General features: G+C 41.3%; 1 protein-coding gene across 1 annotated transcript in view; it reads left to right on the plus strand.

Moving 5' to 3' along the window:
• OPN4 (opsin 4) overlaps positions 1-18,241 on the plus strand; it is a 34,521-nt gene that overhangs the window by 7,040 nt on the left and 9,240 nt on the right. Inside the window, exons 3-8 of the mRNA XM_074296394.1 lie at positions 9,516-9,649; positions 9,947-10,150; positions 10,550-10,721; positions 11,422-11,583; positions 13,830-13,937; positions 15,188-15,368. Of these exons, the coding sequence (XP_074152495.1) occupies positions 9,516-9,649; positions 9,947-10,150; positions 10,550-10,721; positions 11,422-11,583; positions 13,830-13,937; positions 15,188-15,368 (961 nt within the window). The remainder of the gene's footprint in view (positions 1-9,515; positions 9,650-9,946; positions 10,151-10,549; positions 10,722-11,421; positions 11,584-13,829; positions 13,938-15,187; positions 15,369-18,241) is intronic.

The following is an 18,241-nucleotide window of genomic DNA, read 5'->3' on the forward strand; positions in this document are numbered from 1 at the left end:
ACACACACACACACACACACATCCTGAACAGCCCTTTCAGTTGTCCCCTCATCCCTCTGTGGGGAATGAGTTTCTTAGCCACTTTGCTCCACACTTGAAGGACAGAGAAGCATTAAGGAACTGAAAGGGTCCTAAGGAGGGCACATTGGATGGGGCAAGAGGGCAGAAATGGGACTATAGAAAGGACCAAAGACAATTTTCTGCCTCCTAATGTTTTTGAAGGCCAGCCCTGGCCTGAATTTGAGAATGAAAGGGATTCTTTCCAGGCCTATCCCATCAGTAACTGAATCAAAGACCTTTAAGCGAAATTTTTCCAAGGTCAGACCTAAGTATTCTAAGAAAGGACTTTAAACTGATCCCCTTTCAAGGTCGGACAGCTGTGCTAGTGATATCTCTGTGAACTGAGCTCTTGGAACTCACTGTTCTGTTTGGCCTTTGAGGGCCTCCATTTTCTGTATTAACTGTGGGAGCCAAGACCTGCCACGCTCCCTCCTCTAGGGAATCCTTTCCTACACTGACTGGTTTGAAACATCACGACTCTGGAGAAGGGAGTGAGGAAATGGAATCATTGATTTAGAAAGGAAAATAATAGCTTGTGACACAGGAGAAAAAGAGATGAATTTGGAGTCCCAGGAGCCAAGTTTGAATCTCACATCTTTTACTTGTTTCCTATGTAAACTTTATTCATACCTCTTTGGTTTTCTCATCTGTAAAGGAGATTAAACTAGGTGACGTCTAAATTTCTTCTAGTTCTAAATTAGCAATCCTTTTAACTTGTATTTATTCATTTTAACATTTGTTTTTAAATTTTGAATTCCAAATTCCTTCCCTCCCTCCCATTCTCACTCATCCACCAAGAAGGCAAGCAATATGATATCAATTATATATGTGAAATCATGCAAAACACTTCCATATTAGCAATTTTTTTTTAAAAAGCAAGAAAAATAAAAGAAGGGAGAAACTTATACTTTAATTTGCACTAAGGGTTCATCAGTTCTCTCTCTGGAAGTGGATAGCATTTTTTCATCATGAGTCCTCTGGAATTTTCTTGGATCATTGTATTGCTCAGTCTTTCATAGTTGATCATCATTACTATATTACTGTTACTGTGCACAAAGATCTCCCAATTCTCACTTTGCATCAACTAACATATGTCTTGCCGTATTTTTCCCTGTCATTTCTTATAGCACAATAGTCCTCCATTAACATCATATATCACGGTTGTTCATCCATTCCCCAATTGATGAACAATCCCTTGATTTCCAATTCTTTGCCACCACAAAAAGAGAGCTGCTATAAGTATTTTTGTCCATATGGGTCATTTTCCTTTGATCTCTTTGGGATACAGATCTAGTAGTGGTATTGCTGGGTCAAAGATTATGTACAGTTTATCTATCTCTTTGGACCTAATTCCAAATTGTTAGACCAAATTGTTACTCCACCAACAGTTCATCAGAGTATCCCCTCCAGCATTTGTTTCTAATAGGTTATTTTTTAACTTGCCTTTCTCTTATCAATTATGATTTAGAACATTTTTTCACATGACTAGAGAGAACCTTGATTTTTGCTTCTGAAAACTGCCTATTTGTATTCTTTGATAATTTATCAATTGGGAAATTGCTCTTATTTTTATAAACTTGACTCAATTCTATACATATATCTGAGAAATGAGATATTTTTCAAATAAACTTGCTATAAATTTTTTTTTTTGACATTACTTCATTGTCTATGGTACCTTTTAGAAAAATGCAGTTTTCCTGATTAACCCTTTTTGTTGCTGTTGTTCACTTATGTCAGTTGTGTCTGACCCTTGGTGATCCCATTTGGAATTTTCTTAGAAAAGATACTGGAGTGAATTGCCATTTCCTTTTTCAGCTCACTATTCTATAGATGAGGAATTGAAGCAATCAGAGTTAAGTGACTTGTCTAGGGTCACACAGCTAGTATTTATCTGAGGCCAGAAAAATGAGTTTTCATGATTCCAAACCTGGTGTTCTATTTTCTGCACCACCTAATTGCTGATTATTCCTTTTAATTAGATCTATTTTTGCTTTTGCTTTTGCTTTATCTAAGATCAGTGTTACCCCTGCATTTTGTTGTTGTTGTTGTTGTTCAGGTGGAGCATGTTAGATTCTGCTCCAGTCTTTTATTTTAACTCTGTATACTTCTTTCTGTTTCTAATGTTTCTCTGGTAAATAACATATCATTGGAATCTGTTTCTAAACCATTCTGCTATCTGCTTGTTTTATGGATTAGCTCATCCCACTCATACAGTTATGATTACCAACAGTGCATTTTCCTCTATCCCATTTTCTTCTGTTTCATCTTCTTTCTCTTTTCATTCTGTCCCTCCTCAAAAGTCTATTTTGCTTCTAAACAGTTTCCTTAATCTGTCCTCCCTTTTAAAATTCGTATCCTCTTTCTTTTCTCCCCTTTGCCTCCTATTTCCCTATTGGATAAGCTAGATTTCTGTACCCAATTGAGTGTGTATAGATATTCTTTCTTCTTTGAATCAATTTTGATGAGAGTGAGATTCAATTGTTGTCCACCCTCACCCTCATTTTCCTTTCCACTGTAAAGAGCAAAAATAAAACTTCCTTGCATGTCTTTTAGATAAGAAAAAATTTCCCATCTATCTCTCCCTCCCCTATTTTTCCAGTACACTCCTTTCTGACCCCTTCATTTTTTTGGAGATTATTGTAATATAATTGACTCATATCCATGCCCTCTATCAATGTAGAATCCTTTTAACTGCCTTTAATAATGACAGTTTCTTAAAAGTTACATGTATCATCTAAATAGAAATGCAAACAATTTAATTTTATTGAGACCTTTATGATTACTCTTTCATGTATATCTTTTTATGTTTCTCTTGGGTCTTGTGTTTGAAGGTAATTTTTTTTTTTTTTATTCAACTCTGCTCTTTTCACCAGAAATGCTTGGAAATCCTCTATATCATTAAAATCCATTTTTGCCCATTAAGAATTATACTCAGTTTCTCTGTGTATGTTATTCTTGGTAATAATCTTTGCTCCTTTCCCTTCTGGAATATCAAATTCCAAGCCCTTCAATCCTTTAACATTGAAGCTGCTAAATATTATGTAATCCTGACTGTGGCTCCATGATATTATTTCTTTCTGGCTGCTTGCAAATTTTTTCCTTGACCTGGCAGCTCTAGAATTTGGCTACAATATTACTAGAATTTTTCATTTTGGGATTTGTTTTAGGAAGTGGTCAGTAGATTCTTTTTTTTTTTTTTTTTTTAATTCATTTTTCCAAATTTTCCCCTCCCTCCCTCCACTCCCTCCCCCCGATGATAGGTAATCCCATACATTTTACATGTGTTACAATATAACCTAAATACAATATATGTTTGTAAATACCATTTTCTTGTTGCACATTAATTATTAGCTTCCGAAGGTATAAGTGACCTGGGTAGATAAATAGTAGTGCTAACAATTTACATTCACTTCCCAGTGTTCCTTCTCTGGGTGTAGTTATTTCTGTCCATCATTGATCAGCTGGAAGTGAGTTGGATCTTCTTTATGTTGAAGATTTCCACTTCCATCAGAATACATCCTCATACAGTATTGTTGTTGAAGTGTACAGCGATCTTCTGGTTCTGCTCATTTCACTCGGCATCAGTTGATTTAAGTCTCTCCAACCCTCTCTGTATTCCTCCTGCTGGTCATTTCTTACAGAACAATAATATTCCATAACATTCATATACCATAATTTACCCAACCATTCTCCAACTGATGGATATCCATTCATCTTCCAGTTTCTAGCTACAACAAAAAGAGCTGCCACAAACATTTTGGCATATACAGGTCCCTTTCCGCTCTTTAGTATTTCTTTGGGATATAATCCTAATAACAGCAATGCTGGGTCAAAGGGTATGCACAGTTTGATAACTTTTTGGGCATAGTTCCAAATTGCTCTCCAGAATGGCTGGATTCTTTCACAACTCCACCAACAATGTATCAGTGTCCCAGTTTTCCCACATCCCCTCCAACATTCATCATTATTTGTTCCTGTCATCTTAGCCAATCGGTCAGTAGATTCTTTCAATTTCTATTTTCCCCTAAATCTGAGAGAATAGAGGCATTTTCCTTGATAATTTCTTGAAATATTATCTTTCTCTCACTTTCTTTTCTGATTATGGTTTTCAGGTAATTCTTCTATCTACTTTTCAGGTCAGTTGTTTTCCAGTGAGATAGTTCACAATTTCTCCTCTTTGTACATTCTTTTGACTTTAATGTACTGTTTCTTGATGTCTTGTGAAATTCTTAGCTTCTACTTGATCAATTTTATTTATTTATTTTTTAATTTTTTTTTTCTGAGGCTGGGGTTAAGTGACTTGCCCAGGGTCACACAGCTAGGAAGTGTTAAGTGTTTGAGACCAAATTTGAACTCCCATCCTCCTGAATTCAGGGCTGGTGCTCTATCCACTGCGCCACCTAGCTGCCCCTCAATTTTATTTTTAAAAATTTCTCTCTCTCTCTCTCTCTCTCTCTCTCTCTCTCTCTCTCTCTCTCTCTCTCTCTCTCTCTCTCTCTCTCTCTCTCTGTCTCTCTCTCTCTCTCTCTCAACAATTTAACTACCCCTCCCCAAGGAGATGAGAAGAAGACAAACTCATAGGCGAAAAGGAAGCTATTTCTTCTCTACCTAGGGCCTACCAGTCTTTGGCCAGCTGATTCCCAACATTGACTTCAAATATTTGGTTAGGGTCTGTTAGGCAAGACAGACAAGGTGAGGCCTCAAGGCTCCTCCCCAATAGTTTTAATAGGTCATTATCTGTTGCAGGTAGACTATGCCTAAAGGAGCAGAAAACTTGCCTTATAAATTATCCAGTATGGAATAGAAAAGTCCCCCAGATAAGCCTGACTCACATTCAGGAAATCCACAGGACTAATCACCTTGGTTTTCTTGGTCCTTTGGACATAAGGCACAGACAATTAATCTCTAATTGAGCAAGCCTTCAAAACCCCAGTCAAGAGTCTGACCAAGGATTAAAGTTGGCTGAGGTGGAATTCAAGGTAGTTGTGTATTATTATTGCTCTTTCTCTGCTATTGTGAGTCATATACTGCTTTTCCCATGAACAGGTCAACTAAACAAAAAGTATTTACTCACAGCTTTTCATGTGTTCTTGTGTGAATACTATCCCAGAAAGAGAAGGAGGATACATGTCCTTTGCTCTCCTTATTTCTCTCTTTCTTCATGCCTTCTTTGTGCCCCATTTCCATCTGCCTCTGAAACCATCTCTAGAGGTAGGAATATCTAGCACTCTCTCAGTCCTATCTTGATCCTGAAGCAAAGAAGTTCCCCTTTAAGAAACACCATTGCAGAATGGGTTGAGAGCTGGATTTGAAGATGAAAAATGAAGGAATTAATGAAAAAAGCACCAATTAAATACTTCATGTGTACCAAGTACAGAACTAAATTCTGGGGATACAAATATAAACAAATAACAAGTCTCTGCCCTCAAGGAGTTTACATTCTAATAGGGGAAAGATAGAGGGGAGAGGTGACTAAGAAGTCCTTTATAGAGTAGCATCCATTACAGAGAAGTCACAGGGATGGAGATTAGAGTTACGACTGATTTTTGTTTAAAATTTCTCTTAGAACTTCTTCTTTCCCCTTGGCAGAGTTCATTTCTGTGGTTTTGACTTGGTTCAAATTAGACTTGACCCATTGTGATAAAATAATGCAGTGAAAAAGCTGATCTGCACTGATAGAGGGATTTTCCTCATTTAGGAGTTCCTTACTCAGCAAATCCCAGAGTCATTCCCTATAAATTTGGTGGCAGAAGTGCTGAGTCAGGAACACTCATGTTTATGGGTTTCAAATCTGACCTCAGATGGTTCCTTAGCTGTGTGACCTTGGGCAAGTCACTTAAATCTGTTTGCCTCAATTTTCTCATCTGTAAAATGAGCTGGAGAAGAAAATGGCCAACAACTGCAGTGTCTTTGCCAAGAATGGAGTCACTGAGTTGGACATGACTGAAAACTGACTGAACAACAACAACATATGTATATTTATTATCTTCCTTGATGAAATGGAAGTTCCTTGAAGTCAGGGACTGGTTAACATTTGTCTTTGTGTCCCCGGCATTTAGCTTAGTGCTTGGCACATGACAATCACCCAATAAATGCTTGTTGATTGATTGACACACATGGATGGGATGCCAGTGATCCCTCCCATAGCCAGCTGGCTCCCAGACATGTAGCAAGGTCTCTCTTACCTATCCATTGATACTCCTCTTGGTGCCTTGCCCATTCCCTCTTTATATGTGTCAGTTCATCAGCAAGCTTGGTGAGAATGCCCATCAATCTTGCCAGCTTATCAGGATTGGGAACTTGAAGCTCTTTAGTTAAGCCTTGCTTAAACATTTCCATTATCACCTCTTCCTGCTAGTTGGCAGGATTCCTTTCTGCTTACAACCAGTAATTTCTTAATTTGCTCGTGCCTAATGTTGAAACCAGTACCTGTACCATGTCTATGGCTGACTAAAGCATCACTCTCCCCTCTGTCTCAAAACCTTGAGGACTCCCAGCAACAGTCCCACTGGATCAAGAATTAGACTTGGAGTCCAGAGGACTTCAGGCTTAACTCCTATCTTTTGACCCCATGAAAATCTCTTAAAGTCTATGTGCCTCAATTTTCTCACCTGTGAAAGCATTTAAATAAGGCTTTATGGTTTATAAGGGACTTGCATGTGTTATCTTATTTGATCCTCACAATAATCCTAGGAAGTAGGCACCATGATATCATCCCATTATGTGGATGAGAAAATTTAGACTGAAGAAAGATAATGACTTGCCCAGAATCACACAGCTAGTAAGTGTCTGAGGCTGCCTTTGAACTCCTCAGGTCTTCCCAAACCCACGTTCAATACTTTCCATTGTGCAATTCAGATGCTCCTTTGTATTCTTCCTGGTAAAAGAGGGATCACCTACTTTGTAGGTGCTATTGTGAGGATCAAATAAGAAAATAAATAAAAAATGATTTACTAACCTTAAAACACTATAAAAATGGGAGTTATTGTCATCATTGTTACTGTTGTTTCCTTCTCTATCAAAGTCACTGCCATCAAGGACTGTTCTTCTCAACCTCCCCTAAATCAAGGTCAATTGTGTCTAATGATCTGAGAAATTGTTGGCTTGACACTTGCTAAGAAAGTCTCACATTTCCTGCTGAACCTCAAAAATGGCAGGAAGATCATTGCCAGGTCCTGCTGAGTAGCTGGTGGGAGATAAGACAATAAGTATAATTGATACAGGGCTAAGCCCCAACCATCTTCATGCCTCCTGAAATCACTTTCCAAAGTTTTGTTCCATTCTGGCCAACCCTTCCAGCATGGAAGAGGAGGAGATGATCCATGCTCCAACAGCCAATCCATTTGTTGAGTTGCAAATGCCATGCATTGATTTTATATAGACTTATAAGAGTCTGTGTTGAACATGATGTCTCTTCCTATAGAATATAAGTTCAATGAAAGCAGGAACTTTATCTTTTTTTTTCCTTTGAATCCTCGGTAATTAACAGAGAAGTTGGCTGCTGGGTAAGCCTGGCACATTCTATTGGAAAAGACAACATGAATATGTATAAGTAGATTACAAATACAAACTCAGTGGATAGAGCAGCAGCCCTGAAGTGAGGAGGAACTGAGTTCAAATCTGGTGTCAGATACTTGACACGTCCTAGCCGTGTGACCCTGGGCAAGTCACTTAACCCCGATTGCCTCAGAAAACAAAACAAAATAAAACAAAACAACAACAAAACAAAAAAACCACACTCTCTGCCACTAAACCATTGGTATTATCGAGAGTGCGCTTCTTCTGAACATCCGGCCCTGCCAGGTACCTGGGTACAAGGCCAATGTAATAACTGGTTATTCAAATCTGATAACTTCAAAGCAAGAAGGACAGCAGAAGAATCACATTTCCACATCCTGATGCCCATCTTACCAACTCAAGGTTGAAATTTTTACTAAGAAACCTAAGGTGGGAGGTAGGGGGAACCAAACTTTAAAACACAGAAATAGATGAGTTTACAAAACACTGTATGCTTTTTGAAAATAAGTTTTTATTATTATGATTCATTTTTTTAAAACTTTACCTACATTTCCCACTGTTGTCCTTCTCTGACCCCTTACCCAACTAAGGAATCAATCTATAAGCATTTATTAAGCACCTAGTATGTGCTAGATACTGTGCCCAGAAAACTATCTCTTATCATAAGGGGGAAAATGTTCAGTAAAACTAACCAATATATCAGGAAAGTCTGATGCATGCAGTGTTCCCTACCTATGGTCTCCCTTCTCTGGGAAGAAATGGAAGAGTCATCTCCTGTCTCATCTTTGAGGGCAAGGTGGGTCATTATAATTTCATGGCATTCAGTTTTGCTATTTTTCTTTTTTAGTTTCTTCTATTTGTGTAGTTATTGTGCATGTTATTTTCCTAATTCTGCCTTTTCCCCTTTGTATCAGTTCATGTGGGTCTTGCTATCCTATTTTGTATTTGGAAAAGTCATTGTTTCTTCCAATGAAATACAATTTCATTAGGCTCACAATTTGTTTAGCTATTGCCCAGTTTATGGGCAGTTACTTTGTTTCCAAGAATGCAGGTTTCTTATCTTAATCGAGTAAACATTTAATAATCATCCACTATATGCGGGGTGCTGGGGATAGATACAAAGATATGAATGAAATAGTAACCTAAGGAGAACCTAACACGTAGTTGAGTCAACTGATAATGTTGAGGGAGATGTGATCAAAAATCCCCACATTGTAATCCTAGGCTTTCCCAACTGTTATGATTCTTCCAGGGAATCTCATTCATCTTCCCAGAAGGGGGATAGGTAGTTAGTGGGTCACTGCCATTCCTGGATAGGAATGGTCTCCTCACTTAGTAATAATTAGAGTAACAATAATAGCATTTACTTGGCATTTCAAGGCTTACATATATGATCTTATTTGATCTCACAATAATCCTGTGAGACAGGATTTTTTTTTTTTTTTAATCTCCACTTTACAGATGAGGAAGTTGAGAAAGATCAAGGTTAAGTGACTTGCCTAGGGTCACACATTGAAAACAGGTGTCTGAAGTTAGATAAACTTAAGTCTTCCTGAGTCCAGTTCTAGCTCTCTGTACACTTTCTTACCCAGCTGCCTCTACTTCCCTAAGTAATTAATATAATGGTAAATATACCTTGAATGGTGAGTTTCCTTTCTTCTTACCTCTAAGGATCTTTTAATGTAGGGTCTATAAACTTGAATTTTAAAAAATATTTTGATTTTTTAAAAATTATGCTCCAGTGCCATCAGTTTCCTTTGTAAATTCTATGTGATTTTATGTTATGCTTTTAAAAATGTCATTCTGAGAAGAGGTCCCCAGACAGAAGGGCCTTTGACCTCCCCAAGTGACCAATTATGACCGCCTATGAAAGGTGGAAGGGCAGTTTTCCACAAAGGCCTCCAATAACCTGGCTGTCCATAATCCGGTCTTTACAGGAGTCGCAGTCTTCGCACGCCCGCTAATATGTTCATCATCAACCTCGCCATCAGTGACTTCTTCATGTCCTTCACCCAAGCCCCTGTGTTTTTCGCCAGCAGCTTGTACAAACGCTGGATCTTTGGAGAGAAAGGTAGGAGGGAACGGCAGCCAGAAGGCGGGTGGGCTTTTCATGCATCTTTTGCCTGGATGAGTCAGGTACAAGTGCTAATTAGCACCATCAGCTGGCCTGGGAAGTGGGTGGTATTGTTGTGTTTGCCTTAGGAAGGGCTCTTTCAGAGCCTCTCTTCCAGTTCTAAATATATGATCCTTTAAGCTTATGATCTTCCCTTGTCCCCCCTACAGTCTAGCAAGAGTTGTGTAATAACAGATGCTTAATTAATGTTGTCGATGACTTGGGAATGGGTTTTCTTCATACATTTACCCATAGGATGTGAATTTTATGCCTTCTGTGGGGCTCTCTTTGGCATTACCTCCATGATAACGCTGATGGTGATAGCCCTGGACCGGTACTTTGTGATCACCCGCCCTCTGGCCTCTATTGGGATGATCTCCAAGAAGAAGACCGGACTCATCCTCCTGGGAGTCTGGTTGTACTCTCTGGCCTGGAGCCTTCCGCCTTTCTTTGGATGGAGTTGAGTGTGTTTTCCTGAGCTTTTCCTTCTCAATGGTGTACACTGATGGGATGTGAAAAGAGGGGATGATAGAAGAGGAACAAAAAAAAAAAGATCAGAAGGGTAGCCAGCTGAGTTAGGTGATGGGAAAGTGTCAATATGTCCATTAAGGAGCCTTAAAGATATATAGCCAGTAGGTAAGATTAGCAGGCCCCTGGTAAAGGGAAGGATCTCTGTGGCTTTGTCTGAAATTGGACCAGAGTTTGGAAGGGGATGAGTCTAGAAAAAGGCAGGTGAGAAGGTGCAAGGGTAAAAGGGTAGCTGGGGAAAGCTGTTGGGGAAAGGCTTCAAGATAGGATGTTCTGTTCTTGAGATAAGTGGAGTTTTTGAAACGCTTTCTTCTCTGGATACCTCCCAAGGTGCCTACGTCCCTGAAGGGCTGCTCACGTCTTGTTCCTGGGATTACACAACCTTCACACCATCTGTCCGTGCTTATACCATCCTGCTCTTCTGCTTCGTCTTCTTCATCCCACTGACTGTAATTATCTACTGCTACATCTTCATCTTCAGGGCCATTAAGGACACCAACAAGTGAGCCTCCGGGGGCAGCCTTTCCTTCTTAGCTGCTGGGGAGAGGGGGAGGAGCGAGGGTGGCAAGGATGCTGGATTTGGAGTCAAAGGACAATGCCCCGACCTGTTCCTTTCTGCCTATGTGACTTTGAAGAAATTATTTTTACCTCTCTGTTTCTTCTGTAAGATGAGAAATTTGGATTGGGTGCCATATATCTTCCCTTCAAACTTTATATAGTATGACTTTATTAGTAATCAGAAAGAAGGCCAAAGCCCTAGGCCATCAGTCATTGATTCATTCATTAATTGCTTCTTTCTGGCCCTGTTTTTCCATGTATAAAACTGAAAAAACAGACCCAGTCTTGTCTAGTTCATGGGGATGTTGTGAAGACAAATAAAGCCAGAGAGGTGGATGTATTCCAGGAATGAAAAGGCTGCTTGGGGCAATGGTGTTTGCCTTGAGTTTTAAGCTGACCTTTACTGATTAAGCCAGAGGAGCATCAGCCCAACCATTTTGTGGCTACTGGGGACAGTTGCCTTCTTTCTGATGCTCAGAGTCATCTATTCTCATTCTAATAAATAAGACTAATTTTTTTTTCATACAGAGTGGACCATTCTCATCCTTACCCACTTCTCCATTCCCCGTTAGGCCCCCAGTGACCTTTGGGCTGATTGAGTAGCTCTGGGGTAAATCATCATGTTTCCATGTTTGTTTCCCTAGGGCCGTTCAGAACATTGGATCTAGTGAGCACACTCCATCCCTGAGGCATTTTCAAAGGATGAAGAATGAATGGAAGATGGCAAAGATTGCTCTGGTGGTCATCCTACTCTTTGTGTTGTCCTGGGCCCCTTATTCAACAGTGGCCCTTGTGGCCTTTGCTGGGTAATTATCTGGCCAGAACATTCCCTAGAGTCAGCCTTGCCATCCTTACAGTGAGCTTAGGTCATCTCAGCAGGAGTCCCTTCTTGTCCCACTAAATGTGGGGTTCTCTAGGGTATCAAGCTAAGAAATGATAGGGTTCTGAGTTTTCTACTGTTAGTAGGATGTTAACAATGGGGTAACGCATAGAGTGCTAACCTTGCATTGGGAAGGCCTGAATTCAAAACCCTCCTCTGACACATAAATAAGCTGTGTGACCCCAGGCAAGTATTGAGCTCTCTGTGTGATAATGTCCTCATCTCTAAAATGAAGGAGTTAAATCTGATGATCTATTATATATGACATAAAAAGATTTTAAGGTCTACGTTTGGGATTCTGAGGCTAATAATATGGGGCTGTGTCTCTTTCCTCTTTTCAGGAACCAGTAGGCAGCAGGGCACTTGGGCCTATTGCAGTGAGCAAAGAACTCAATGGAATGACTGGATTAGCAAAAGCTAGGTGGATAGAGCACAGAGTATGAGTTATAAAGGCCTGAATTCAAATCAAACCTCTGATAGCTACTAATTATATATTCCTGGGCAAGTCACTTTGCCATTCAATTTGCCTCAGTTTCCCAGAAAATGGAGATAATAGTAGCATTTACTTAACTCTGTTTGCCTCAGGTTCCCAGAAAATGGGGATAATTAGTAGTATTTACTTAACTCTGCCTCAGTTTCCCAAAAAATGGGGATAATTAGTAGCATTTACTTAACTCTGTTTGCCTCAGGTTCCCAGAAAATGGGGATAATGAGTAGTATTTACTTAACTGTTTGCCTCAGCTTCCCAGAAAATTGGGATAATAATAATATCTACTTCCACAGTTGCTTGCAAATATAAAGTGAGATTATATTTATAGAGTGCTTCTCAACTTTAATGCACTGTATAAATATGATTTAATACACAAATAAATATATAAATATTATATAACAAGGTAGCTATTAGGAATTATTAGGCCAGCTAAAAGTTAACACATTCTCTAGGAAGACTGCCACCATCACCATCATTCCAATTTTCATTATTCCTCTACTAAAATCCTTTCCCAATGCTTTTCCTGGCATGGAGGGAGTCCTGAGTTTCAAAGGTTGTACCAAGCTATTTCTGGTAGCTCCAACCAATCCGAAAAAGTTTTGCTTATAAACCTAACAACAGACTGACTTTCTTGCTTGAGGACCAGGCTAACTGAGCCTTGAGGGACTCTGCCATCAGGTGATGGGTTTTTCTGGCTACCAGCAATTCATGAAGACCGGGCATTTAGGTATGGAACAATCGGGCAGCGGGAGTGCCTGCTCCAACAAATTCTTGGAGCTTGCAAGTGTTGGAAAGTGTTATCACTGTTATTACTTAGATTCTTGCTGTTATTTCTCTTGTCTGAGGATGGTCAGAGTAAAATAAGAATTCACAGCAGGAAAGCAATTGCAAAGCATAAATACAATTCACATTTTTGTTATTCAGTCATTTCTTTTAGTCATATCCAACTCTCTGTGACCCTTTTGGGGGTTTCCTTGGCAAAGCTACTTGAATAGTTTGCCATTTCCTTCTTCAGCTCATTTTACAGATGAGGAAGCTGAGGCAGAGTGAAGTGATTTGCCCAGGGTCACACAGCTAGTAAGCGTCTGAGGCTGGATTTGAATTCAGTAAAATGAATCTTCCTGATTCCAAGCCAGAGCTCTCTCTACCGCACCACCCAGCTATACACTATTCACACAATAAGGGTTATTAATCAGTGAAATGGGTCACCAAAGACAAAGAAAGAACTTTTCTGTCCAGAATGTTTTATGAAGAGGACACTCTCTTCTGCCTGGTGATGGTGAGTGTAATCCTCCCTAAATGTGGGAGTATGAACTGCTTGATCTTCCAAGACTAGCAACAGACCAGGTTTCAGATGAGTATGCAGTAGAAGCTACTAATGGTCTCCAGAAGAAAGAGGGCTTATTTGCTGCTAGCATTCCTCCTGCCTCGCTTGCTGATGACCTCCTCCTCCACTTTCCCAACCTAGACATGCTTCCTGTTGCTCAGACCCCCAGCTCTCCTGCACTTTCAATAAGACAAACCAGAAAGTTGAGTTTCAAGGGGTTGTAAACGGCTACATCTGAACAAATGAATCTGTCCAGACCTTTGCTAGGCTCCTACCTCAGGGCAGGGGGAGAGAGTTGGACAGATATTCCTCTGCCGAAGCATCACTCTTAGTTCTGGTTCCCTCCCCCGTCTAGGTATTCCCACGTCCTGACTCCCTATATGAACTCGGTGCCAGCCATCATTGCCAAGGCCTCTGCCATCCACAATCCAATCATTTATGCCATCAGCCACCCCAAGTACAGGTAAGCGCCCCCCAGCACTCACCTACTTCCCATTCTTCATGCCCTCCTTTCAGAGTCCCACGTTGGACCCTGTGCAGTTTCCTCCCATTCAAATCTCCAGGAAGTTTGGCCCACCTGGACAGCTTTTCCTTCTGTGTCCTTCAGGAAAGTCTTAGGCATCAGGCCATAGTGTAGGCTTTTAGAGTTCCTTCTCCCAAAGGGCTAGACAGTCATTACCACAGGCTCAGCCATAGCTCCACCCTTAGGAGCATCTCCTGGAACTCTCCTCTGCTCTCCCGGATGCTTATGGAAGAAGATGTGGAACCCTTGTAGTCAGGAGGCCTCGGACCCTGACACTCTGGATAAACATCTGCAGAGAGAACGCTCTGAACAGATGAGGGACGGGGGTAGCCTGGGAGTATTGATAAGGAGTAGCCATCTTTTCTGCATCCGTGTTATTTTTAAAATCGCCTTTATAACTATGTCCCTGGAGTGTGGACCCATTTGTCAATGTCAAGGTCAAGGTTTGCTGAGGCAACCAAAAATCCATCTACTTATTATGCTTCCCCCTACCCCCACTGCTGCATAAGAATTACTTCTTTCCATGTTAGACTCAATCCCAGCATGACGCTCCCAGAACCATAACTACTTCAAATCATTACAAGGCCAGCTTGGAAACGAGTCTTCCAGGTCTAGGAGATGACGGCCCCATCCCAGAGACATGGGTTATTTGTTTTTTTTATACAGACTTTGGCCTGTTCTTTTCTCCTAGGGATGCTCCTACAATACTGTGGAAAGAGCACTGAATCTGGGTTTGAGACCAGCCACTTACTACCTGTATGATTCTGTGATTAATAAACAGGAGGCTGGTCAAAGAGATCTCTGAGGTCCCTTTTAGCTCAAACATTGATACTTACTGGGATCCCTGCTTGTATCCTGGGATGGGATGGGATGTTATAGAGGAGGATCTGGATGCTGGGGGGGCCTTTCAGGATCATAGCTCTTATGGGATTTAGAGCAACAAGGGTCCTTAGAGATCAACTAATGCAGGCCCTCATTTTATAGATAAGGTCTGGACAATGTCATCACATTGGTGGTAGGATTTGAACCCAGAGTCATGGCTTTTTTTTCCTTTCCTGCCCCATATATAGCATAATCCCTTTACAATCCTATAGAGGGTTGGGGGGAAGGACTCACCCTTTCAGTGTCTTTCGTGATAGGAAGATCCCTGAGGACACAGAGCATAACCAATTGGGTTTCTTCATCCCCAGAATGGCCATCGCTCAGAACTTCCCATGCCTTAGGGCCGTGCTTGGTATAAGGCACCCTCGCACTCAATCTTTCAGTAGTTACCGCTTCACCCACCGTTCCACCACAGCCAGCCAAGCGTCTGATATCAGCTGGCAGTCTCGAGGGAGACGGCAGCTATCCTTGGGTTCTGAGAGTGAAGCCGTAAGTATTCCTGATGCTCCCTGCAACTCCCTATGCGGGCCCTGGGCCTGCCTCTCTCCAAGGTCCCCAGGAGGGCTTCGTGTAGAGGTCTTCACCTCTTACCTCTGGCAGCAGGGTGACTTGGGAGCCCAAGTCTGCCCAGCAGATGGTCTGAGTCACTCAATGTCTCTAGCCCTCCCAGGTGTGCTGGATGTGGAACAGATGGGATAAAGAGAGACCTAAAAGCTCATATACAGTAGGGGAGATGAGTCTCACCCACAAAACAATGAACCAGCAATAGCACAACCAGATTATCAAGGATTAGATTGTTTCATTTTGGTATTAAGTATTCTTATATACTCTTAGGGGGAGGAGGCTCATAGGTCCTAAATCTCTCTCTCTCTCTCTCTTTTTTTTTTTTTTTTTTTTAGGCAATTGGGGTTAAGTGACTTGCCCAGGGTCACACAGCCAGGAAGTGTTAAGTGTCTGAGACCAGAGTTGAACTCGGGTCCTCCTGAATTCAGAGCTGATAGGTCCTAAATCTCAACTGGCCTTGAAGGGAATTTCAAAGTTGGATAGGTAGAGAGGAGCAGGAGAAGGAAATGAACATGGGAGTATTCGAGACAGTCGTGAGAGATGGCTTGGGTTCCTAGAGTAGAAGTAAGGAAGAAGCAAAAGTTAAGGTGGGAGAGGTAGGTCAGGGCCAGAATACGGAAGGCCTTGAACATTTGATTAAATTCTGGAATTTGGAAATTTTGTTCCCCCAGACTGAAGAGGTAAGAGTTATATAGGACTGAGCCCCTTGGACAGTAGTCTTTCTCCTTCTCCTTGCCACCCCATTCCAGGCCCACACTTAGAAATGAGCCAAAGAATTGGCTATCCATCAGCTGGGGAACGGCTGAACAAGGATATGTACGTAATGGAATATTATTGTTCCATAAGAAATGATGAGCAGGCTGATTTTAGAGAAGCCTGGAAAGACTTACATGAACTGATGCCGAGTGAAGTGAGCAGAAGAACCAAGAGAACACTGTAACAGCAATACTGTGTGATGATCAGCTAGGATATATTTAGCTCTTCCCAACAATGCAGTGATTCAAAACAATTCCAGTAGACTTGGGAGAGAAACGCCATCTGTACCCAGAGAGAGAATTATGGAGACTGAACGCGGATCAAAGCATACTATTTTTACATCTTTTTGATTGTTTGTTTTTCTTATCTCATGGTTTTCCTCTTTTGCTTTAATTTTTCTTTACAATATGACTAATATGGGAATATGTTTTTAAAAAAAGAAATGGTCCAGACACAAGCAGCCTCAGGAGCTGGAGAATAGAAACCAACATAAGTATTTAAACATTTACCCATGTCAGCTTTGAGACTATGTTTGATATTTTAAAAAGTGATTTTAGGCTATATCAGGACCAGAATGACCTACTATGTTCCTCTCTGATCTGGAGTCTTGTATCTGGTTCTAGGTGTCCCCTTTTATTAGGATATTCATAAGATAGAGAGCATCCAAAGAAGAGTGAGATCCTTGAGACTTGGCCATCTGAGAATCGAGTTCAGGAATAAGGGATGTTTAACTTAGAAAGCAAAAGGCAGAGTGGATATGACCAGGGGCTACCCCAGAGAAGAGGGCCTGGATTTTTGTCTTCTAGGACCAAGGAACTAGTAGTAACTATTAAAATTAACAGAGAGGTGGTTTGAGGCTCAGTATAAGGAAAAATTCTTAATGAAAACTATTCAAAAAGTAGGTAGTGAGTTCCCATCACTAGAGAGGCTCATACAAAATTAGGTGCTCACTTGTTGGAGATGCTGTTCAGAAGATACCTGCTCAGGTACAGGGGAGGCTCCGGCCTTCAGGGCCATTTTGGGGCATGTCAGTGGTATATTGTTGCATGGCTACAATGGGAGAAATGTCACTTAGCATTGCTAGTAATATCAATTTTCTGCAAATCACTTCCAATTGCAGAGACGCTCCCAAAATTTCTTCTCCAATACTTCCCAGACAGATATTATCTCCTCATCTGACAAAGGAAGGGGAAAAGCTCAGAGGAGTGAGCTGACCTGTCCAAAGATACGCAGCAAGGTCAGATCCCAGTCCCTCTGTTGCCTGGGCCAGTGTTCTTCTCACTGGACCACTTGGCCTTTCAAATAGCTCCTTAAATCACAGAAAGGGAGAGATTGTGTAGTCCAGTCCCATCATTTCAGAGAAAAGGAAACTGAATCCCAGAGGAGGGTGACTTGGCCATGGTCACAGCTCACTGATGGCAGAATAAGCACTCAGCTGGCACAGGATCAGTAAGCAGATGAACTTGGAGCTTTGGGGGTTCAAAAACAGGTGGTATGCAAGGGACAGATACTGACCCATCACTGCCTTTTAAAAGGAGGGAACAAGATCCAGCCAAGAATCTCCTGCATTCGGCTCCCTTACCCACCCAGCTGCCTTCAGTCTCTCTTCCTTCTTGGAATCCAGTCTCTTCTTGGCTTTCATTTGTTGCTAAATTGCACTGTCAGTTTCTTTCGTGTGGATTTATCCTTTCATTCTCCCCCATTGGAGCGTGAGCTTCCTCAAGGTAAGGGACTGTGCCTTCTGCATTATGTCTATCACCCCCAGAAGCCCTCAAACACAGTGGGGACTCACCAAAAGTAAGTAGGCAGCAAGCCATCAGTACCCCCTGTATCTGAGGGATACTAGCACTGGCCTCCAGTCTGTCCACTGGATCAAGGTCCTAGGCATGTGAACTAGGCAAGGTGACAGTTCCTATCAGCTTTAATCACGGCCCAAGGCAGGGGATTTGCAGATGTTAGCCCCTGGGAGACAGCAAACTCCCTACTCTGCCTCCTGTCCTAGATCCTCCCGGGATGGGCTCCAGGCAACATCCATACAACAA

Source organism: Sminthopsis crassicaudata, chromosome 2 (assembly GCF_048593235.1).
Source record: "Sminthopsis crassicaudata isolate SCR6 chromosome 2, ASM4859323v1, whole genome shotgun sequence".
In the NCBI taxonomy this organism is placed as follows: Eukaryota; Metazoa; Chordata; class Mammalia; order Dasyuromorphia; family Dasyuridae; genus Sminthopsis; species Sminthopsis crassicaudata.